The sequence below is a fragment of the Erinaceus europaeus genome, chromosome 15 (genome assembly GCF_950295315.1).
Source record: "Erinaceus europaeus chromosome 15, mEriEur2.1, whole genome shotgun sequence".
NCBI classification, from domain to species: Eukaryota; Metazoa; Chordata; class Mammalia; order Eulipotyphla; family Erinaceidae; genus Erinaceus; species Erinaceus europaeus.
In genome coordinates this window covers 21,944,682-21,968,316 of record NC_080176.1, presented here as the reverse complement: position 1 = coordinate 21,968,316, position 23,635 = coordinate 21,944,682, and the positions used below count along the sequence as shown (strand labels likewise).

At 60.9% G+C, this 23,635-nt stretch overlaps 1 protein-coding gene across 2 annotated transcripts in view; it reads left to right on the top strand.

The window, feature by feature from the left end:
* Window positions 1-23,635, top strand: part of CARD11 (caspase recruitment domain family member 11) — a 58,343-nt gene that overhangs the window by 30,185 nt on the left and 4,523 nt on the right. For both annotated transcript variants that reach the window (XR_009545006.1, XM_007525061.2), the window contains exons 3-22: window positions 2,666-2,878; window positions 5,443-5,580; window positions 6,148-6,473; window positions 9,292-9,471; window positions 10,336-10,488; window positions 10,820-10,945; window positions 12,217-12,411; window positions 12,932-13,108; window positions 14,149-14,200; window positions 15,010-15,092; window positions 15,675-15,775; window positions 16,644-16,696; window positions 17,789-17,921; window positions 18,449-18,647; window positions 18,727-18,853; window positions 19,168-19,408; window positions 21,733-21,829; window positions 22,057-22,155; window positions 22,751-22,850; window positions 23,102-23,281. Coding sequence is in view for 1 of the 2 variants with exons in the window: in XM_007525061.2 (XP_007525123.2) it covers window positions 2,666-2,878; window positions 5,443-5,580; window positions 6,148-6,473; window positions 9,292-9,471; window positions 10,336-10,488; window positions 10,820-10,945; window positions 12,217-12,411; window positions 12,932-13,108; window positions 14,149-14,200; window positions 15,010-15,092; window positions 15,675-15,775; window positions 16,644-16,696; window positions 17,789-17,921; window positions 18,449-18,647; window positions 18,727-18,853; window positions 19,168-19,408; window positions 21,733-21,829; window positions 22,057-22,155; window positions 22,751-22,850; window positions 23,102-23,281 (2,973 nt within the window). In the remaining variant the exon portion in view is untranslated. The remainder of the gene's footprint in view (window positions 1-2,665; window positions 2,879-5,442; window positions 5,581-6,147; window positions 6,474-9,291; window positions 9,472-10,335; window positions 10,489-10,819; window positions 10,946-12,216; window positions 12,412-12,931; window positions 13,109-14,148; window positions 14,201-15,009; window positions 15,093-15,674; window positions 15,776-16,643; window positions 16,697-17,788; window positions 17,922-18,448; window positions 18,648-18,726; window positions 18,854-19,167; window positions 19,409-21,732; window positions 21,830-22,056; window positions 22,156-22,750; window positions 22,851-23,101; window positions 23,282-23,635) is intronic.

The following is a 23,635-nucleotide window of genomic DNA, read 5'->3' as shown; positions in this document are numbered from 1 at the left end:
AAAAGTATTGGACAGGTGGCCCAGGAGGTGGCTCAGTGCACAAAGCATTAGACTCTCAAGCATGAGGTCCTGAGCTCAATCCCTAGCAGCACATGTACCAGAGTGATGTCTGGTTCTTTCTCTCTCCCCTATCTTTCTCATTAATAAATAAATAAAAGCTTTACCCCGCCTCCCCACCTGCAGGGGAGTCATTTCACAGGTGGTGAAGCAGGTCTGCAGGTGTCTCTCTTTCTCTCCCCCTCTCTGTCTTCCCCTCCTCTCTCCATTTCTATCTGCCCTATCCAACAACAACAACATTAATAACAATAATAAGTACAATAACAATAAAAAACAAGAAGAGCAACAAAAGGGGAAATTAATAAATATTTTAAAAATAATAATAAAATAGTAAGATCATTTAAAAGAAAAAGGAAAGTTTAAAATAAATAAAAACTTAAAAAAACAATGAGAATACTAATTTAAAAAATAAGAAGTATTGGACAGTGCTCTTGCTCTGAGTAGCCAAAACTGTACAGAAAGAACAAAGTGAGAAGACACGTCGCTCTGAAACCACATACACATCTACAACAAGGGCAGGCAGGCCAGGATAGGTGCTCCTCTTGGTGAGTCAGGCTGATGCGTGGAAACCGGTGGAACCCAATGGAATCGGGTGGAGTTGGGTGGAGAGCCCGAGAACAAGCACTTGGATCCATGGCAGATTCTTGACAGAGGTGCCGCTCAGCGGTAGACGAATGGCTATCGTGACTTGGCATTGTGACCTGGACTGGCCACGTGCGCAAGGCCGCAGCTGAACCCTCACCTCACCCCCAAAGCTCGGAGCTGGACCAGAGCCCCCGTGGGCCCAAACCCAGAGTCTCAAGTGGAAAACATGTGGGGGCCAAGAAACAGAAGGAAGTCTCCGTAACCTGCAGTGAGCAGTGATTCCTCAGCCCCGTGCCAAGAGCTCTAGTGAGAGAGGAGAAAATAAATGAACTCACTTCAAAATCAAGGGGGTGGGGGTGTCCAAGTCACACCTCCAAGAACTCAGAAAGCCAGCAGAGAGAACTGGAGGCAGTCTCTCCCCGCCAGAAGAGCCGAGGGGCTCCTGCAGTTCAAGCCCAGACAGCGCCACTGGACCAGGGGACAGGGGACAGACACGTGTGGGCTCTCGTCCACAACGAGAGCCCACACGTGCCGCCTGGTGGCAGGAATGGGAGATACAGGCAGTGACAGCCACGGCAGGGGCGGGGTTGACAATCGCCCCACAGTGCTGGCCACTCTGGCAGTATAGGAAGTCAGACGACCTCACCCATATGTACTGGAACCTCTCCTCCCCAGGGTCCTGCCCCACTAGGGAAAGAGAGACAGGATGGGGTTTTGGATCCACCAGCCAACACCCATGTCCAGTGGAGAAGCAATTATAGAAGCCAGTATGCTACTCCCCATAAAGAATTTTGGTCCATACTCCCAGAGGGATAAAGAATAGGGAAGCTTCGGGGCTGAGCAGTGGTGCAGTGGGTTAAGCGCACATGGCGCCAAGTGCAAGGACCAGCTCAAGGATCTCAGTTTGAGCCCCCGGTCACTTCACAAGCAGCGAAGCAGGTCTGCAGGTATCTATCTCTATCTCTCTCTCTCTGTCTTCCTGTCCTCTCTCAATTTCTCTCTGTCCTATCCAACAATAACAACAGCAATAATAACAACATCTCTAAACAAGGGCAACAAAAATAGGGAAAATGACCTCCAGGAGCAGTGGATTCGTAGTGCCAGCACTGACTCTGTAACCCTGGAGGGGAAAGAAAGAAAAAAAAGAGAGAGAGAGGAGAGAGAGAGAGAGACCTTCCCTCTGCGCTTAGACAAGCCTGGAGAAAATGGAGAGGAACAAGCAAGCAGAGAAGAGAGAAGGCTTCATGCCATCACCACACGAGTGGAACTTGGCCAAACCAGAGAAGCTTATGGGAGACAGACAGGGTGTGGCCGAGGGCATAGTTTAACTGGCAGAGTGCAGGACTTGCAGGGCCTGAGGCTCCCGGGTCATCCCCTGCTTCCCAGGTTATGGGAGTAGTGTCTGGCACTCACTCACTCACAGAGACTCTATCTTCTCTGAAATAATAACAGTAAAATCTGTGGGAGTCGGGCGGTAGCGCAGCGGGTTAAACGCATGTGGCACAAAGCACAAGGACCGACAAAAGGATCCCAGTTCAAGCAGGTGGGGAGCAAAGGCTCGAACCCAGGTCCTAGCACAGGTCCTTGAGTTTAGTACTACGTGCGGCACCACCCTGCCTCCTCACTCGTTTAGTTCCTAAAGGCTCAGCAGCGTGGCTTCTCAGCACCCGGCTCCTGTTTCCTGTGGCAGGAGGCCTCAGCTGTCCCCATCCTGATCTCTGTCACGGCTAATTGGGGGCTTGGCACCTGCAGGACCCCTCTTCCTGGGGAGTCTTCATTCTCCAAAGGGAGAGAGACAGAGATAGAAGGAGAGATACCATAGCACTCATGAAGCGTCCCCTCTGTGGTGTGGCATGTGGTGGCTGGGGGCTCGAACCCAGGGCCTTGCAGCTGGCACCTTGTGTGCGGGCCCCGCACCCCTTCCCCAGATTCATGCCTTGAGCTGGTGTGAGAGGCACATTTGGTCACAGGAGGACCCCTGGCCCCGGCCCCCCCACCACCCTTCTCAGCCGTGTCCCTGCAGGCGGGGGCCCCGAGATGGAGGACAGCGTGGAGACGCTGAAGGACGAGGAGGACGCCCTGTGGGAAAGCGTGGAGAGCAACCGGCACATGCTGAGCCGCTACATCAACCCTGCCAAGCTCACGCCCTACCTGCGCCAGTGCCGGGTCATCGACGAGCAGGACGAGGAGGAGGTGCTCACCACCCCCATGCTGCCCTCCAAGATTAATCGTGCAGGTGGGCAGGGCCCCGACACCCAGCCCCAGCCTGGCCCCACCCACCACCACACACACACTGCCTTCCCAGAATCAGCCAAAAAGGTGGGTGGGTGCGGGACCAGGGGGAGGGCCCTACTCTAGACCCCAGCCTGGCCACCTCCACCGTCCCCCAGCCTGTCCTCCTGTCCCCCTCCCCTGCAGACAGCTGTGATGTGAGGTTGCCCAGTGGGATCTGTGCAGCTTGAGTCAGGCCTGGCCCCAGGGCAGGAACCTACACAGTGACCTGCCACACCTGTGCCTGTTCCCTGGGACACACTAGGTCCCCAACATCCCATCACAGCTGCTAGAGGCCTCCCCGTCCCCCTCATCCCCAGAGCCCTGGCCACCAGGCTTCCAAACGCAGCAGCAGCAGCCCCTCACCCACTGGCTCGGGAGTTGTGTCCACACCCACCACCGCTGTCTCTGTTTACCGCCTAGAGGTGCAGAACAGCCCCCACCCCTGGCAGTGGCGCCGGCTGGGAGCTGAGGAGGGACACACGCCCCGCTATGTCCCCTCAAGGTCCCATGGGCCCTTGGCAGACGCGGCAGAGGTCATGACTGCCTGCAGAAAGCAAGAGTCCTCCCAACGTGGGCTCCAGCCCCCCCCCCCCCACTCACCTGGGCTGCATCCCTGAGCAAGGGCAGCCTGGACGCAGGGAGGCACATCTCAACCAGCAGGCTGAAGGAGCGCTGACTGCAGGGCAATGCGCCATGCAGAGGCTCCCAGACCTCCTGCCAGGGCTCGCCCCAGAGTGGCCCCAGTCCCCTGAGTGGCCCCGGTGCCCCCTCCCAGTCCCCTGAGTAGCCCCGGTGCCCCCCCAGTCCCCTGAGTGGTCCCGGTGCCCCCCCCAGTCCCCTGAGTAGCCCCGGTGCCCCCCCAGTCCCCTGAGTAGCCCCGGTGCCCCCCCCAGTCCCCTGAGTAGCCCCGGTGCCCCCCCAGTCCCCTGAGTAGCCCCGGTGCCCCCCCCCAGTCCCCTGAGTAGCCCCGGTGCCCCCCCAGTCCCCTGAGTAGCCCCGGTGCCCCCCCCAGTCCCTTGAGTAGCCCCGGTGCCCCCCCAGTCCCCTGAGTAGCCCCGGTGCCCCCCCAGTCCCCTGAGTAGCCCCGGTGCCCCCCCAGTCCCCTGAGTAGCCCTGGTGCCCCCCCAGGTCTCCTGAGTAGCCCCAGTGCCCCACCCCCAGTCCCCTGAGTAGCCCCGATGCCCCTCGCAGGTCTCCTAAGTAGCCCTGGTGCCCCCCAGTCCCCTGAGTAGCCCCGGTGCCCCCCCCCCAGTCCCCTGAGTAGCCCCGGTGCCACCCCCAGTCCCCTGAGTAGCCCCGATGCCCCCCCAGGTCTCCTGAGTAGCCCCGGCGCCCCCCCCAGCCCCCTGAGTAGCCCCGGTGCCCCCCCCCGTCCCCTGAGTAGCCCCGGCGCCCCCCCCAGTCCCCTGAGTAGCCCCGGCGCCCCCCCCAGTCCCCTGAGTATCCCCGGTGCCCCCCAGTCCCCTGAGTAGCCCCAGTGCCCCCCCCAGTCCCCCCCAGTCCCCTGAGTAGCCCGGTGCCCCCCCAGGTCTCCTGAGTGGCCCTGGTGCCCCTCTCCTGTCCACAGCTGGTCGCTCCCCCCCTCCACACACACACAGACCGGCTGGCTCCCCATCTCCACTTCTTCATCAGTTTTTTTTTAATATTTTTTATTTCTTTTTTGTTGCCCTTGTTTTTTATTGTTGTTGTAGTTATTGTTGTTATTGATGTCATTGTTGTTGGATAGGACAGAGAGAAATGGAGAAAGGAGGGGAAGACAGAGAGGGGGAGAGAAAGACAGACACCTGCAGACCTGCTTCACTGCCTGGGAAGTGACCCCCCTGCAGGGGCTTCATCAGTTTTAACTTTATTCTTTTTTGTCACCAAGGTTATTGCCTAAGTTTGGTGTCTGTGTGACAAATCCATCACTCCTGGTGGCTTTTCTATCTCTTTCTTCCTTTTGATAAAGACAGAATTTGGGAAGGAGGCCGGGCAGTGGCGCATCTTGCTTAAGTGCACCTGCTACCATGCGTGAGGACCTGGGTTCAAGCCCCCACTCCCCACCTGCAGGGGGTCGCTTCATGAGCGGTGAAGCAGGTCTGCAGGTGTCTGTCTCTCTCCCTCTCTGCCTCCCCCTCCTCTCTCCATTTCTCTCTGTCCTAGCCAATAAAATAGAAAAGATGGCCGCCACGAGCAGTGGATTCATAACACCAGCACTGAGTCCCAGTGACAGCCCTGGAGGCAAACAAACAAAATAATAAAAATGAGTAAACAATTTTTTTAAAGAAATTGAAAGGGGATGGAGAGGGAAACACCTACAGCCCTGCCTCATGAAGCTCCCCTTCCCGGGTGTGTGGGAGGGTGGTGTGGGGGAGCAGGGCCTCGAACCCAGGTCCCTGCACATGGTAACCTCCAGGCCCTGGCTGCCTGGTTGTGGTCCGCTGCTCAAGTTCAAGGCTTCTTGGGGCTGTGGCCGCCGGTGGCTCCGTGCTGAGTGGGTTCTCCTGGTTTTGGGGGACTCCCCATCCTCACCACACCGCCCCCCAGGCCGCCTGCTGGACATCTTGCACACCAAGGGGCAGCGTGGCTACGTGGTCTTCCTGGAGAGCCTGGAGTTCTACTACCCCGAGCTGTACAAGCTGGTGACGGGCAAGGAGCCCACCCGCCGCTTCTCCACCATCGTGGGTGAGTGGGGCCTGGGACCAGTCCAGCGGGCTCGGGGGTGGGGACATGCCTGGTGCCCGTGTGCCCTGGGCTGGGCCCTGGGGCTCTGTCAGCTGCCTGTCCCCCTGCCCACTCCCCACTCCAGACCCTCTACCCCTCCACACTGGGACCCTCCCTTACCCCCCACACCTAGCACCTGCCATCTAACTGTGGGGCTTTCTGCCCCCCCCCCACCAAGCCCCTGACTCCCACACTTGGCCTTTGTGGCCCCGTCATGGCCTTCAGCACCATCTTGGCTCTGTGGCTCTCTGCCCCCACGCCTGGCTCCTGCCCCCACCCCTAGACCTTCTGCGCCATCTTGGCTCCATGGCCCCTGTGCCTGCGTGGCTGTGCGCTTCTCAGTGCTGAGTTCCCCTCTGACTGTGGCGGCCAGCCGGCCTGTGGACAGGCCTCTGGGTGGTGTGGGGTCTGCCCGGATGCATATGGATGGGCCCCTGGGTGGCTCAGTGTCTGTCCAGCCTCCCGTGAATGGGCCCCTGGGTGGCGTGGGGTCCACCCCGCCACCTGGCTGACGCCCGCCCCGCACAGTGGAGGAGGGCCACGAGGGCCTGACACACTTCCTGATGAACGAGGTGGTGAAGCTGCAGCAGCAGATGAAGGCCAAGGACCTGCAGCGCTGTGAGCTGCTGGCCAAGGCGCGGCAGCTGGAGGACGAGAAGAAGCAGCTGACGCTGGCCCGCGTGGAGCTGCTCACCTTCCAGGAGCGCTACTACCGGATGAAGGAGGAGCGGGCCGGCCACAGCGAGGAGCTGGCCAAGGTCAAGGACGACAACTACACGCTGGCTCTGCGCTATGCACAGCTCAGCGAGGAGAAGAACATGGCCGTCATGCGCAGCCGGGACCTGCAGCTTGAGGTGTGGGGCAGGGGACAGGGATGGGGATGCAGGGCCTAGGAGAGACAGGAACAGGGGACAGGGGGACGGGACGGGGGACAGGGATGGGGGTGCAGGGCCTAGGGGAGACAGGAACAGGGGACAGGGGGATGGGACAGGGGACAGGGATGGGGGTGCAGGGCCTAGGGGGACAGGAACAGGGGACAGGGGGATGGGACAGGGGACAGGGATGGGGGTGCAGGGCCTAGGGGAGACAGGGACAGGGGACAGGGATGGGGGGACAGGAATGTGGGATATGGGGACAGAGGGTGGGCACAGGGGGCATGGGCCCAGGGGATGGGGTACAGGGATGATGATGGGACAGGGATGGAGGGCCTAGCAGTGGCGGGGGATGGGGACACAAGGCTCAGGGGGGGCAGGGGTCACAGGGCCCGGGGACAGGGGGACTACAGACCCAGAGCCCAGGGGAATGAGTTAGCAGGGCCCATGGGGACGGGGGCCAGGCACCCAGGCTGGCAGATGCCGCTCTGCACATGCACAGCCCTGAGCGGCCTCAAGAACCCTAAGGACCCTCCACCAAGCACGGGCACATACTTCCTGCACCCACACCTGCCCAGCCTGGGGATGGGGGGACCCTGGCTGGCACTTATCCCTCGGGGCTGCCCTTCCAGGAGGCACATGCCCCTGAGCACCTGAGGTCAAGTGACAGCTGGCTCCTGAGAGCCAGGAGTGTGTCACAGCCCAGCAGCCAAGTCACACAGAGAGCCCCCCCCACCCCACTCCCAGCCCCCACTCCCTGCAGCTGGGAGGACCCACCAGGCCCTGGCTTTTGTTGGTGGAGTGTCGCCATCCCCAGGGCCCCCAGGAGAGAGCAGGAGACTTGGGCCCAGCCCTCAGAGCTCCCGTCCTGACCAGAAACACGGGCGCCAGGGAGTGGGTTGCAGGCACCACCAAGCGGCCCGTGAGCAGCGGCACAGCCAGCCAGGCATGTCAGGGCCATCATTTGCAAGAGGACCAGGGCTGGGCCGCTGCACCAGGCTAGAAGGGGAGGCTGGAAAGGGACCACCTCCAGACGTGGGCCGTGGGCCAGTCCACACTGACCCAGGGTGGACAGGAGGCCCGTGGGACCCTGGGCAAGGAGCCGACGCCCCGAGGACCCGGCAGCGCTGTGCTGAGCACCGGTCAGAGTTGGTTCAGTGCTGGGCGGCAACCAGGCCTCTAGTCAAGGAGACAGGCTCCAAAACCTGGGAGTGACCCCCCCTTCCTGGCCCTGGCGCTGCTGCCTGAGCCCCAAGTGGTCCAGGGTAAGGAGCCCGGCACCCCAGGGCTGCAGGGTCTGATGGCACCCGTGTCTCTGGCAGTGCTGGGCCCAGTGAATGGCCCCATGCCCACGTGCTAGGGCGGCATCTGTGCCCACCCAGCTTGGTCTCCCAGGCTCTGAAGACAATTTTTTCTTTTTTTTTTTGCATGAGCAAGAGGGGTTTTCTGTACTTTTTTAAAAAAAAGTCCTCGGGGCCTGGTGGTGGTGCAACTGGTTGAGCAACACATGTTGCAATGTACAAGCACCCAGGTTCGAGGCCCCGGTCCCCACCTGCAGGGGGAAAGCTTTGCGAGTGGTGAAGTGGGGCTGCAGGTGTCTCTCTGTCTCTCTCCCTCTCTGTCTCCCCCTTCCTCTTGATTTCTGACTGTCTCTATCAAATAAAGATAATTTAAAAAATAAATAATAAATATCAAACCTGAAAAAAATAAGTTCTCCAGGGCAGAGGCAGGAAGCTTAATGATTATGTAAAGAGACTCTCATGCCAGAGGCTCTGAGGTCTCAGGTTCAATCCCTCACACCACCAAAAGCCAGAGTTGAGCAGTGCTCTGGTAAAAAATAATAATAATTTTATAAATAATAAAATAAATTTTTAAAATAATAAAATTTTTTATTTAAAAAAACTTCTCAGGCTTGGGGAGACAGTAAATGATTCAGCAGAAAGACTCTCCTGCCTGAGTCTCTGAGGTCCCAGGTTCAATCCCCAGCACCACCACCAGTCAGAGCTGAGCAGGACTCTGGTCTTTCTCTCTGTATCTTCTGATTACAAAAAAAAAAAAAAAAAAAGGAAACCTCTTTCTCAAAAAAAGTTCTATCTGGGGGGTGAGGCGGTAGCGCAGCGGGTTAAGCGCACATGGCACAAAGCACAAGGACCAGCGTAAGAATCCCGGTTCGAGCCCCCGGCTCCCCACCTGCAGGGGGGTCACTTCACAGGCGGTGAAACAGGTCTGCAGGTGTCTATCTTTCTCTCCCCCTCTCTCTCTGTCTTCCCCTCCTCTCTCCATTTCTCTCTGTCCTATCCAACAACAAAGCAACATCAACAATGGCAATAATAACCACAACGAGGCTGCAACAACTAGGGAAACAAAAAGGGGGAAAAATGGCCTCCAGGAGCGGTGGATTCATGGTGCAGGCACCAAGCCCAGCAATAACCCTGGAGGAAAAAAAAAAAGGGGGGGGGGAGAAAATTCTATCTGTTTTTATGAGAAGGAAGCAGTGGCCAGATGAGCCACAGCCCTGGGTGTCTCCCCTCCTGACCGTCAGGGTCCACCCACAGAGGTCACTTGGGGGACTCCCCGACCCCCGCCACCTTGTTTTTCACCCAGAGCCTTGTTCACCTTGGGCTCGTGGTGGCATGGGGGGCATGACAGTCCTTAGGCATGACCATCACATTACCCCTCCCTCCCCCTGCATGCGGCCCCCTCAAAACCCCCTGGGAGGAGGCGGCTGTGAGCCTGGCCCTGCCCCCACCAGAGGGAGGTTGGGGTCACGGCTCGGCTCGGGGTCCCCTCTGCGTTTCAGATCGACCAGCTGAAGCACCGCCTAAACAAGATGGAGGAGGAGTGCAAGCTGGAGAGGAACCAGTCCCTGAAACTCAAGAACGACATCGAGAGCCGACCCAAGAGGGAGCAGGTGCTGGAGCTGGAACGGGAGAATGAGATACTTAAGACCAAGATCCAGGAGCTGCAGTCTGTCATCCAGGTGGGGGTGTTGGGGGGCACAGAGCGGAGGGGCTACGCTCAGGAGTGTCAGGGCTGCCAAGAGCTGGGGGTGGGGTGCGGGGCACACAGACCTCCCCCCTCAGGACCCAACTCCTCAGTCGCCCTCCTGGGGTGCAGCCTAGAGCAGGGCCTCACTCTGCTCTGTGGCATCAGGCCAGACCAGCAGGCCTGGAGCCCTGAGGCTGCTCCCCCTAGGGGCCCCAGCGGGCAGAATGGGCTCAGTACTCCCCGCCCCAAGGACCCCAGAGGACAGTCTGAGCTCAGTACCCTACTCAGGGCCCTGGGGGACAGTCTGAGCTCAGTACCCCCCACCTCCAGGGCCTCAGAGGACAGTCTGAGCTCAGTACCCTCAGCCCCCAGCGGGCAGTCTGAGGGGAGCTCTGGCTCCTGGGTTTCAGTTCACTGAAACACTGAGCCCACGGCATTGGTGGCTCCGGAGGGAGCAAGTCCCAGAGTGCAGGGCCCAGATAGAGTCAGGGCCTCAGACCTTTCCCCAGGGTGCTCCCTCCCCCAGCCCCCCAAGATGAAGGGCTGCCCTGGGTCTAATCAGGGAGCCACATCTTGAAGGCAGATCAGCTGTCCCTCTGTTGCCCCCTGAGAAGACGGGGATCAGGGGGGTTGTCTCTCCAGGTGGTGAAACCCTGGATTAAGGAGCCCGGGCAGAGTTACCCTGAGGGTACTGTTAATGCCCCCCTGCACTATGGCCCCCAGGCTGGGAAGCACAGTCTGCCCAACCCCAACAAGGCAGCTTTGCCCTATGCCCCCTGTGCCCTATCCATCATCCAGGTAGGGGTGCTGGGGGGCACAGAGCCGGGGGGCTGCAGTCCTGCCTTGTGCCCCCCAGGCCGGGAAGCGCAGCCTACCCGACCCCGACAAGGCCATCCTGGACATCCTGGAGCATGACCGCAAGGAGGCCCTGGAGGACCGGCAGGAGCTGGTGGACAAGATCTTCCACCTGCAGGAGGAAGTGCGGCAGGCCGAGGAGCTGCGTGACAAGGTGGGCAGGGGGCAGGGGCATGGGGTGGGGGCAAGTCAGGGGCATGGAGGTGGGGGTCAGGGCAGGGGGTGAGGCACGAGGATGGGGGTCAGGGCAGGGGCCAGGGCCACAGGGGTGGGCTCAGGGCAGGGGGTCTCAAGGCTGGAGAAGGTGCGGTAGGCCCAGGAGCTGCTTGATAAGGTGGGCAGGGGGCAGGGGCACAAGTCTGTTTGCCCCAAGCTGGCCCCTTGGCAAAGGAGCTGCTGTGAGCAAGCCCTACCCCAGTCCTCGCCCACGTCCACCAGCCCCTCTCTATGGTGCCCCCGGCCCTGACGCCGAGCCCCTCCCACAGTACCTGGAGGAGAAGGAGGACTTGGAGCTCAAGTGCTCAACGTTGGGGAAGGACTGTGAGATGTACAAGCACCGCATGACCACGGTCATGCTGCAGCTGGAGGAGGTGGAGCGTGAGCGTGACCAGGTAGGGCCCCATGCACACGGCCACTGTGACGGCCCCTTGTCCTCCCACAGCCCTGCCAGTGCCCCCTCTGCGGGAAATAGCAGGCAGCCTTGTCCCAGACACCCCCTCAAACAGTGGCAGGAGGCCCAGCTCAGAGTCCGGGGGCTGCAGCCAGCTCAGTCCCACATGGTCCCAGGGGCTGGGCGGGGCATGACTGGCTGAGCACACACATCACTGTGCACGGGGTTCAAGCCCCCAGTCCCCAGCTGCAGAAGGGACACTTCCAGAGTGGTGAAGCAAAGCTGCAGGTGTCTATCTCCCCCTCTCCTTCCACTTTCCTCTGTTATACATAATAAAAAAGGACGGGGGGGGGTGCACCCAGTTAAGTGCACATAGTACAAAGCACAAGGATCCAGGTTCAAGCTCCTGGCTCCCCACCTGCAGCGGGGACATTTCATGGGTGGTGTAGCAGGTCTGCAAGTCTTTCTCTCTCTTCCCCCTCCTCTTTGAATTTCTCTGTCTTGTCTAATAAAATGGGAAAAATGGCCTCCAGGAGCAGTTCAAAATGCTGGCACCAGGGAAAGATAGAAATAGGCTGGGAACTTGGATCACCTGCCAACGCCCATGTCCAGTGGAGAAGCAATTACTGAAGCCAGAACTCCCACCTGCACCCCATAATGATCCTTGGTCCATGCTCCCAGAAAGATAGAGAATAGGGAAGCTTCCAGTGGAGGGGATGGGATGCGGAACTCTGGTGGTGGGAATTGTGTGGGAATGTACCCCTCTTACCCTATGTTCTTGTCGATCATTATTACATTACTTAAAAAAAATGCTAGCACCAAACCCCAAGGATAACCCCGGAGGCAAGAGAGAGAGAGAGAGAGACAGAGAGAGAGAGACCTGCTGATAGCCTTTGCTTTGTCTTTTCTTCTTTTCTCCTCCTCCTCCTTCTCCTTGATTTTTTCTTTTTGAGACAGAGAGAAAGCGAAAGGAGGTGAGATAGAGAGAGACACCTGCAGCCCCGCTTCACCACTCGTGAAGCTCCCCCTGTAGATGGGGACGGGGTGGGGGGGTCAAACCCGGCTCCTTGCCCACGGCAGCAGGTGCGTTTAGCTGGCCACCCAGTCTCAAGGTCTTTTAGAAGGACGAGGCCAGAGGGCTGGGGACATCCCGGGGTCCCTGCCGCCTCCATCCTTTCTATTCCAAATTCAGTTCCAGCCGGGCACATGCCAGCAGTGAGTGCCCGGCCATCACCGCCCCCTCCCACCAACCTGCCATGTCACCGCCCCCAGGCCTTCCACTCGCGTGACGAGGCGCAGACGCAGTACTCCCAGTGCCTCATCGAGAAGGACAAGTACCGCAAGCAGATCCGCGAGCTGGAGGAGAAGAACGACGAGATGCGCATCGAGATGGTGCGGAGGGAGGCCTGCATCGCCACGCTGGAGAGCAAGCTGCGCCGGCGCTGCAGGGACAGCGGCCTGGACCAGGTGCCTGGACCCCTGGGACCCCCAGCACAGGGCCCCACCCAGCAACAGGCCCACCCAGCAACAGGCCCACCCAGCACAGGGCCCCCACCCAGCACAGGGCCCCCACTCAGCACAAGACCCCACCCAGCAAAGGAACCCCCCACCCAGCACAAGACCCCCGCCCAGCACAGGACCCCTACCCCCTAAGTTACCCCCTCACCCCCACCCAGACCAGCACAGGGTCTCTACCCCAGTCCCCCAGCAGAGGGCCCCCTCTGGCTCCTGCCCCACCCTTCAAGTCCCCCACACTGCAGCGGGACCCCCACCCCACGGGCAGCTGAGCCTCCCCCCACCACCCATCCAGCACCCTTCACACGCCCCCCCACCCCACCCCAGTCCAGCAGGCAGGAACAGGCCCAGCTGACTGAGCTTTGGCCCCAGGGGCACAGGCACAGACCAGCACCCTGAGTCTCGGGCACCCTGAGCCAACCCTGGGCCCAGGCACTGCTGCCGGCTGACTGCACTGCCCACTGGCCCGCAGAGCCTGCCCCGCAACCTGCCGATCACCATCATCTCGCAGACCTTCGGGGACTCCAGCCCCCGCGCCAATGGGCAGGAGGCCGACGACTCCTCCACGTCCGAAGACTCACCCGAGGACAGCCGCTACTTCCTGGCCTACCAGCCGCACAAGCGCAGGATGAACCTCAAGGGCATCCAGGTGGGCGGGGCGGGGCGGGCTATTGCGTATGGGCGGGGCTGAGGCTTGGGATAGAGCTACTGGATGTGGGCGGAACTGGAACTGTGGGGCGTGTCTAATGGGTGTGGGCGGAGCTGTGGGAGCAGGACTCCTATGATATGGGCGGGGCTACTGTGCTGGGGGCGGGGTGGAGGCAGAGGCGTGGCTACAGGGGTAGGGCTACTTGGTTGTGGATGGGGGCTTGGGCGGAGCTACTGGGCCTAAGGGCATACTGAGATAAATGTATCGGGCCGCAATGGTGGATGGGGCTGGACGGGTGGGTGAAGGATGAATGCATATGTGGGTTGTTGGATTGGTGGGTGGATGAATGGATGGGGCGTCAATGATGGAGGACAGACTGGTGGTTGATGCTGGATAGATGGATGGATTGGTGAATACTGGGTGGATGGTGGATGGATGGTTGGATGGTTGATGGTGGATGGATGGATGGTGGATGGGTAGATGGATGGATGAATGGATGGGTGGTGGATGGGTAGATGGATGGATGGATGGTAGATGGATGGATGGATGGTTGGATGGGTGGATGATGGATGGATGATTGGATGGTGGATATGTGGATGGATGATTGGAAGGATGGGTGGGTGGATGGTGGATGGTAGATAGATGGATGGATGAGTGGACAGTGGGTGGTGGATGGGTGGACAAGTGGATGTGTAGATAGTGGATGGTGGATGATGGATGGATGAAAGTGGCCATCTTGCATGAGAAAGGCCCGCCCCTGGAGCCTGCCCGTCCTCTGCCCACCCCACTTTCACACCTGGAGCTGGAAGACCAGGATCAGTCATCAGGTCCCCGGGGCCCTTCCAGCCCGAGTCACCCACCTCATTCCCCTGAAGGCCCTGCCCCCTTGTGCCAGACTGTGCTGGGATCAGAGGCTCGCCAGGCCCTGCCCTTCTCTGGCCCAGGAGCCGCAGGACCTGGGTGTCCTGGACCTTGCTACACTGGTGATGAGGTGGCACGTCCCTAGCTGGGCTGACATTTCTGGGTCTCCCCCCTCACAGCTGAAGAGGGCCAGATCCCCCATCAGCCTGAAGCAGACAGATGACTTGCCCGGTAAGTGACCTCTCAGAACAGATGACCTCCAGGTGGTCAGTGTCCAGATGATGACTCTGCTTACTATCCTCAGGGAGGTGTCACCCTACCCATCCCTGAGGGTCTGCTGAGTAGGGGGCCAGCACCCCACCAGGTCCTCCCAGCTGTGGACACACCACAAGCCCCCTGAGACACAGTATCCAGATGAAATCCATGTCCTTTCTCCTGACCACACTCTGGGGCACAGCCAGGTCCACAGAGAAGCTTCTAGAGCTCAGCAGCTTCACGTGGTAGATGGTGGCTCTGGGCACTGAGAATGGAAGACAGGTGCAGGGCGCAGGTCCAGCTGTTGGACCTGGTCTGAGGAAGGGCCCCTGAGAATGGAGTGGAGGACCCAGGGACATGGGCATGGCCATTCTGAGCTGGACGGGCCCCAGGTCTGTGGGCTCCACCCTTCCCAGGGCAGGGACATCCCATCTGTGCTAGAGGTCAGGAGGCAGAGCAGGGAGAGGATGGAGCCCACCGCTGGGTCCCAACCCCCCCCCCCAAACTCCTGCAGCTGAGGAGAAAGACCAGCAGGGAATGTTGCCTGTGTCCTTGGGGACAGATGGCACTGACCGCGCCCTGAGGCCACCTGGGCCAGGACCTGGCTGGGACAGGGTCATGCTGGAAAACAGAGCTGGAGCCCACCCTGCTGGGAGGAGGTGCAGGCCCCCCACACCCAGCAGGAGAGCCCTGCCTGCAGCTCTCAGTTCTTTTCTCCCTATCCCGCTCCCCCACCCCTGCTCTGTCTACCTGTGCCCCCAATCCCCCAACCCCCACGAGGACAGCCAAGGGACAAGAGGAGGATGGCACAGATGGCAGCCCCAGCTCCTCCAGGTCCCTGCCCATCACCAACTCTTTCTCCAAGATGGTAAGCCTTGGGCCCCTCCCAGCTCAGAGCTGCCCCCCACATACCCTCACCCCTGCCCTGAGCTGGGCTGCAGGCAGGCCTGGAGCCCCCTCAGGATGCCTCCTTTCCCAACCCCATTCCTGCTTGGGACCTATCGCTTCTGGGAACGCTGCCAGAGCCCTGGAGGAGCGCAAGCCTGAGGCCAGGACCAGGACCTCCCCCCACCCAGGGTCCCCCATGCACTCCACCCCCCCCCCAGGCACAGAGCCTCGCAGGCCCAGCTGTCAGCTCCCATGTCTCCAAGCCCCGCAGAAGGCCTGGGATGGAGCCAAGAGCTGGGGGAGGGAGGCAGCTCCAAACCTGCTGGGGGGTTGTGGGGTGACGGGGGCCAGTGCTGTGAGCAGGAAGGACAGCTGCCGGCCTGCAGGGGCTCGGGGGCCAGGGGATGGGGAGGGGGTGGTTCCAGGGTCACCTCCAGCTGCTGTCCCTCTGAAGGGGATGCCCAGGCCCCAGCCCCACCCCCACAGAGGGAGGCCCAGGGCAGGTGCTCCAGCTCTGAGACCCCAGGGTGACCCGACTCACCCCACCCCCACATGTCTGCAGCTGCCCCCCCGGAGCCGTTCCAGCATCATGTCCATCACAGCCGAGCCCCCCGGGAATGACTCCATCGTCCGGCGCTGCAAGGAAGATGCCCCCCTCCGCAGGTGGGGAGCAGGGGTTGGGGTCCTAGGCCAGCTGAAGAAGCCAGCTGCTAGGTGGCAGGCCCTCTGTGCCTACGTCACAGGGAGTCAGGCTTCCCGTGTCTTCGGCAAGTAGACACACCTGGCAGGCCCCTGTGCCCATAGGGAGATGTCCATCACAAGGGAGATGTCTGGTGTTGGGGCCCTGGAGGAGGGGCATCCATGCAAGACAGGGTAGAAGCCAGGTACCCCTCTGGCACACGCAGTGCTGGGTACGGAACCCAGGGCCTCGGGCTGCACATCCTGTATCCACCAGCTCAGCTGCTTCCAAGCCCACCAATGGCAGTGTGTCCACCACCCGGGCCTGTGACCACCCCCTGGGCCCTGTGGCCACCTCTAGACCCTGAAGCTACCCCCTAGGCCCATGACCACCCACTGGGCCCCGTAGCAACCCCCTAGGCCCTGAAGTCAACCCTAGGCCCCTTGGCCACCCGCTAGGCCCCATGAACACCCCCTGGACCCTGTTACCTTTGCTGTAAATGCTTCACAGACCAGAGGGAGAAGCCCAAGCGGCCACAAGTTCCCTGAGCCCCGTGCACCATGCTGTCCCCATGATGTGTGGAAACTGGCTTATTATGAATAAAAGAGTGAGCAAGAGGGACCAGAGCCCTGCCCAGCTCTGGCTGGAGGTGCTGGGGATAGAGCCTGGGCCTGTGGCGGCTGAGACGTGCAGGGAGGCACTCCACCAGGCTGAGCCTCTCTGGGCCTGAACACACAACAGCCTGCAGACCTGTCCATCCTCCCTCCCAGAACTGAGGTTCCTAGGGCAGCAGGAACATTCCAGAAGCACCCCCCTTGTTACCCCTACACATGCACACACCATGTCTTACAGCACCCTGGAAGAAGATAATGATAGCAGCGGGTTTGATGCCTTGGACCTGGATGGTGGGTACCCCAGATTGGAGGTCCCTTGCCTGGCCTGCACCACTCAGTGGGCCACCTTGGGGGGCACACCCCCCAGCAGATGGGTAGACAGGAGGCCGGGGGGAGAGTACCCTCAGAGCAAGCTGTCCTGGGTTTGCGGGGTGCATGGGGTCCAGTACACCACACACACACACACACACACACACACACACACACACACACGCCCATGATGGCACTCCCAGCATCCCTGCCCCATGGCCATGATGACGCTTGTCAGAAATACCATGAACACCCCCAGGGGTCCCAGATCCAGGCTGGATGAGGGCACAGTGAGCTGAAGGCATGTGCTCAGGCCTGAGGGTGTGGCCTGGGGTGGGCCAGGGGCCACTCTCCCTCCTCCTCCCCCTCCCCCACAACCATCCTGGATGACTGAGTGGGAGAGTGAGGTGGCTCCCACGGGAAAGTGCAACCCCCCCCAGGACCCCAGGACAGCCATGGGGCAAGGAGCAAGGGGGCTGGACCGCAGCCCCCAGCAGCTGGTGTGAGGCCCAGATATTTCTATGCTGACAACCAGAGAGGAGACCAGGGGTCTCTATGCAGAGCAGGGGACTGGGGGCAGCCCAGCAAGAGTCCCAGGAGTGCCAGTGGGGGCCCCTCCCTAGCTCCCAGGCACCCCGTCCCCCTGCAGCCCAATCAGCCCTGCCCGCAGGGACCCTGATAGTTGACAAGGAGTGGCACTCCTGGCCCTCACTGGGGCCCTCAGCGAGGTTAGCACCTAGTGGGTGTTGACTGCAGGCTGAGAGGGTTCTGGAAGGGGCCCTGCCAAGGAGCTCTGCAGTGTGGTTTCCCCACCCACCCACCCAGGAGACCCCCCAGGGGTATCCACAGAGCCCGGGGCCCTGAGGCCCAGGCTGGGGCAGGGAGAGGGAGAGGGCTCGGTGGTCCAGACGCTGCCCCCACCCACTGGCTGAGCAGCCAGTCACTGAGACTCCCCTATGCCAAAAAGGGGATCTCCAGGGGTCTCAGAGCTTCCTCCCTGGGAGGCCCCATGCAGGGAGGGCAGGTGTGAGGGCTCTCCCTGCTGGGCCCCTGACCCCTGACCCCTGACCCCAGACGACAGCCACGAACACTGCTCCTTCGGGCCGCCATCCGTGCACTCGTCCTCGTCCTCCCACCAGTCCGAGGGCCTGGATGCCTACGACCTGGAGCAGGTCAACCTCATGTTCCGCAAGTTCTCACTGGAGAGGTACGGGGCGCCTGGGTCACACCCTGGAGACAGTCAGCACCCGGGGCCTCGAGGGCCACACAGAGGGACAGCATGTGAAGGCCCCGGCTGTGAGCCCCAGCCCCAGGTCGGGGCTGTGCAGATGAGCCGTGCTGTGGGGCCTCCCTTCTCTGTCTCACAGAGAATCAGCCTGGGGTGGGGGTCACGTATCTGGGACCTGGCACCAGGTAGGGGTGCTCTCCCTGTAAGGGGGAAACTGAGTCAGCCTGGTGTGGGGGTCAGGGGTCTGCATGCAGGAATGTGGGACACAAGACTCTGAGGTGCAAGGGTCAGGGTGAGTGGGTGCAGGGGCCAGGTGTGGGGTGCAGGGGTGTGGGTGCAGGACCCATGTGTGGTTCAGGGCTGTGGGTGCAATACCCAGGTGTGGGGTCAGGGCTGTGGGTGCAGGGCCCTGGTATGTGCAGAGGTGGGAGCCCCAGGTTAGGTGGGTGCTGGCTTGAGGCGGTAGGCGCACCCCAGAGCCCCTAACATTGGCCTGTCCCCCACAGGCCCTTCCGGCCGTCGGTGACATCGCTGGGACAGGCTCGGGGTGCAGGGCCAGTGCAGCAGGTCACGTTGAGTGGGGATGGCCTCCTCTCCCAGCTCTCCCTGGTGGGCGGCAACGCTCGTGGCACCTTCCTGCATACTGTCAGGCCCGGCTCCAACGCTGAGAGGGCTGGACTGCGTGAGGGCCTGCAGCTGCTGCTGGTGAGGGGACCCAGCCGCCCCTAGGGAGGGCAGGGCCTCGGGGGCCAGGGAGAGGCCAAGCTCATGGGATCTCCTCCAGCTAGAGGGCTGCGTGCAGGGGGAGCGGCAGAGCGTCCCCCTGGACTCGTGCACCAAGGAGGAGGTGCACTGGACCATCCAGAGGTGCAGCGGCCCTGTCACACTGCACTACAAGGCCAACCCAGAGGGTGAGGGCTGGGGCCACAGGGCGGGGGTGGGGGGGTAGGGGTTGGAGAACTGTCACAGGAGGTGGAAGGCAGACAAACACCAAGGTTGGTGCCAGTAGGAGGCTCTGAGCTTCCCAACAGCCAGAGCCAGGCGGAGGCCAAGTGGGTACAGGTGCCTGTCCAGCAGGGACTCAGCAGCCAGGGCCTCAAGCACTGTCCGCTGACCTCTGCCCCCACCCCAGGGTGCCCTCTGCCCCCACCCCAGGGTGCCCTTTGCCCCACCCCAGTGTGCCCACCGCCCCCACCCCAGGGTGCCAGCTGCCCTCTGCCCCCAGGCTACCGGAAGCTGCTGAAGGACATAGAGAGCGGTCTGATCACCTCGGGGGACTCCTTCTACATCCGGCTGAACCTGAACATCGCGGGCCAGCAGGACGCCTGCTCGCTGTCGCTGCGGTGCGACGACGTGGTGCACGTGCGCGACACCATGTACCAGGAGCGGCATGAGTGGCTGTGCGCCCGCGTTGACCCCTTCACTGACCATGACCTGGACTTGGGCACCATCCCCAGCTACAGCCGGTGAGGGGCGTGGCCGCGGTGGGTGTGGTTGGTGAGAAGCGTGATCGTTTGGTGGGTGTGGCTAGTGGGCAGGTTGATGGGGCGTGTTGTGTGTGGGCGTGGCTTCTGGGGATGTGGTTGCGAGTGGTGTGCCTCGTGGGGGCGTGACTGGTAAGGGGCGAGATAGCGGGATGGGTGTGGTTAGCGAGGGGCGTGGCTGTTAAGGGGAGTGGTTGCGGGTTGTGTGGTGATGTGGCTGGGTGTGGGTGTGGCTAGTGTCGGGCGTGGCGGGGGACGCGGGATGGGTATGGCTAGTGCGTGGCTGGCTAGTGGAGGGCGTGTTGAGTTTGGGGGCATGACCGGCTACGGGCTTGTTTGGGGGCGTGGTCGGTGAAGGGCCGGGTCGGACAGGCATGAACAGAGCTGCAGTGATGGGGGGACAGGGCAGGCATCACAAGTGAGAGGCCCAGGAAAACAGGGGCAGAAGTGGCCCCCAGCCGTCCCTAGAGCGTCTCCCGGGGCTACCCCTTCCCCTCAAAAAATTAGTGATTATTTTTTTTTAATTTATTGTTTATTTTCCCTGTTGTTTCCCTTATTTTTTATTGTTGTAGTTATTATTGCTATTGTTGTTGTCATCGTTGTTGGATAGGACAGAGAGAAATGGAGAGAGGAGGGGAAGACAGAGAGGGGGAGAGAAAGATAGACACCTGCAGACCTGCTTCACCGCCTGTGAAGTGACTCCCCTGCAGGTGGGGAGCCAGGGGCTCGAACCTGGATCTTTACAGCGTTCCTTGCGCTTCGCGCCATGTTCGCTTAACCCACTGCGCTACCGCCCTACTCCCAAAAAAATCAGTGATTATTATGAGAGAGGACAAACAGACCACCTCCCAGCCCAGCTCAGCTCTGGCACAGGCAGTGCGTGGGCGGGGGGGGGGGGGGGGCGGACCCCAGCCTTCTTCATGGTTGGCCAGCGACGGGAAGAGAGGAAAGAGAGAGAGGGGTAGACAACACAGAAGAAGAGGGAAAGAGAGGGGCCCAGGCAGTGGCGCACCTGGTTAAGCACACACATTACAGTGCACAAGGTCCCAGGTTCAAGCCCCTGGTCCCCACCTTCAGGGGGAAAGCTTCACGGGTAGTGAAGTACCTCTGCAGAGCCCCCTCACCTTGCCCCTGCCCCCCCCCCACCTGGGTGCAGACGGGAGCCTCACATACACCCTCCCAGCACCACAGGTGTGATGTGTGCTGAGCGGTGGGTTCCCTGGCTGGAAGCTTCCGGGGTACAGAGCCTCCCGGCAGCCCCCACCTGAGTCCTGTGTCCCCACCCTCAGTGGCGGCCGCCACAGTCCTCAGCAGTCTGTTCCTAGTCCCTTATGGTACAGCAGAACCGCCTCCGGCCTCATTTGCTGTGCCCCAAAGGACACAACACTGGCTCTTCCTGTTCAATGCAGGGTAGTGTTCTGTTTAATGCAGGGTAGTGTTCTGTTTAATGCAGGGTAGTATTCTGTGTTTTGTTTGGCTTTGTTTTTTTAAAGTTCTTATTTTTCTAATTTTTTAATTATCTTTATTTATTGGATAGAGACGGAGAGACATTGAGAGGGAAGGGGGAAATAGGGAGATAGACAGACACCTGCAGCCCCGCTTCATCACTCACAAAGCAGGTGGGGACCAAGGGCTTGAACCCGGGTCTTTGTGCATGGTAAGGTGTGCACATCAGCGGGTGTTCCACTGCCAGTCCCCTGTCCCATTTTTTATTTGTGTTAATTTTTAAGTCACAAGCTTGTCAGATAACAGGGTATCTAGTTCCACACCACACCCACCATCAGAGTTCTGTGCCCCCAGCCTCTCACCTCCCAAAGGGAATAGAGAAACACCGGAGTTCTCACAAAGTCTTAGAAATAGTTTGCTCACGATTGTTTGTTTCTTTTTGGCAAGTTCATGGGAATCAGATCTCTAGATTCCACAGATAAGTGAACCCACCTAGTTGTTCTTTCTTCTCTTTTCTTATTTCACCAAGCACCATCACCTCCAGTTCCATCCATTTTGCTTCCAAAGGACACAGTATCACCTTTTTTGATAGCAGAGTAATATTCCATGGAGTGTAGATACCATAGCTTCTCTAGCCAGTCATCTGTCTATCTGGCCCAGCTCTTGGTTCATTTTCTGTGAGAGAGAGAGAGAGCAAGGCATCACTGGGCCCCCAAAGCACCCTCCCACAGAGCCCCCCCATGTTACAGGGACGGAGCCCAGGGCCTCGGGCCTGCTATGCTCTGCCCGCTGGCCACCCAGCCCAGAGCTCTCCCCACATGGCTTTGCTCCCCCTCAGCCTCTGACACCCCCCCCCCCAGGGCCCAGCAGCTGCTCCTGGTCAAGCTGCAGCGTCTGATGCACCGGGGCAGCCGGGAGGAGGCCGACAGTGCCCACCATACCCTGCGGACGCTCCGGGTAGGCCGCCCCTCCAGCTCCTGGGGCCTTCAGGTGGCAGGTGGGAGACAAGGGTCTCCCTGGGATGCTGGGCTGTGAGGTTGAGGGGAGGCCGCACCTGGCCTGGCATGCTCTGATCCCATGACTCTAGCACAGAGGGGATTTGAGGCTACCTGGCTGGTGCTCAGCAGCCTCTTTGTGCTCCTGAGTCCTGTCCAGCCAGCTCTGACCGGACATACTGATTTCAGAACACACTGCAGCCCGAGGAGCCACCGGTGTCCACCAGCGACCCCCGGGTCAGCCCCCGCCTCTCAAGGGCTAGCTTCCTGTTCGGCCAGCTCCTCCAGGTAAGGTCTGCAGGCCGTCCAGACAGGCAGGCCAGTATGGCAGGTGGTCTCTGAGCATCCAGGAACCCAGGGAAGAGGGAGCCGATGGGTCCATGTGTGTATCTGAGCAGAGCCTCGGGTGTCCCCAGGGCCACCGCGAGCGTCTGCTGACCCGTCCCTGACCCATCCCATCCAAGACCCCAGGCAGCAATCACCGCACACAGCACGAGCCGGCCCCCCACTGACAAGGGGTGCCCAGGGGTGTGGGGGCACTATGCCGGGTGCCCGGGGCCAGGACAAGGTCAGGGAGAGCGAGTGGTGACACCCCAAGGGCAGCTGTGGCCACAACACTGCCCACCGAGAACCAGGCCCTGTGGGGAGACAGCACAGCGACCGCCCTGAGTTGTGTGTGGGGCCCAGCAGGCCAGGAGGCAGGGTGAACCCTGAGCACGATGGGGTCCTTCTCCAGGGCGCCCCCAGGAGGCTGGGGAGCCAGGAAGGGATGGGAAATCCCGCCCCACTGCCAGGCAGCAGCCTGAGGGAGGTCCTCAGGGACCTGCAGGGACCCCCAAGGTGGGGTTCGGGCGGGTGGGGGACTGACCGGCTGCGCCCCCAGTTTGTCAGCAGAGCCGAGAACAAGTACAAACGCATGAACAGCAGTGAGCGGGTGCGCATGGTGACCACGAGCCCGCGGGGTAGCCTGGCCCAGCAGGAAGGTACTGCCCTGGGGGGGGGGGGGGTCAGGCCCACAGGGGCCTGGGGGTTAGCAGGCAGCTGCTGCGGGCAGTGGTTAACGGGCCTCCCGAACATGTCGTCCCACCTAAAGCCCGGACGGCAGCACTAGCCAGAGGGGCCGTCCCCTGCGAGCAGTCCTTGACTGTATGGCCCCGGGACGCCGAGAACCTTCCAGACGGGCCATGCAGGTGTGCAGCAGCTGTCCCAAGCCGACCCCATGCTGTCCTTGCAGAGCCAGAGCCAGAGGGCGAGCCGGGCAGGAACCTGAGCCTGGTGCCCTACAGCCTGGTGCGTGCCGTGCACTGCACCCGCCGCCGGCCCGTGCTCTTCACACCCAGCCTGCTGGCCAAGGCGCTCGTGCAGAAGGTGCTCAACTCAGGTGGCGCCATGGAGTTCACCATGTGCAAGCCAGGTGGGCAGCAACGCCTGGGGCCCCTCCCCTCTCTCGGCCGAGTGACATTCCCTTGCCTGAGCAGCCCTTGCCCTGCTGATCTCCTTGTCTGGCTGTGGGCACAGGGGCTGCCCTGAATCTGGGTCCCGGTGCCCTGGCTGAGCTGAGCCTCCCCAGGACTGCTTCCAGGTGGTGGGTGGGTGGGTGGTGGACGGTGGATGGATGGCTGAATGGATGGTGAATGGTGAATGATGGATGGATGGATGGATGGGTGGATGGATGGCAGATGGATGGATGGTGGATAGATGGATGGTGGGTGATGGATGTTGGATGATGGGTGGATGGTTGGTGGGTGATGGATGGGTGGATGATGGG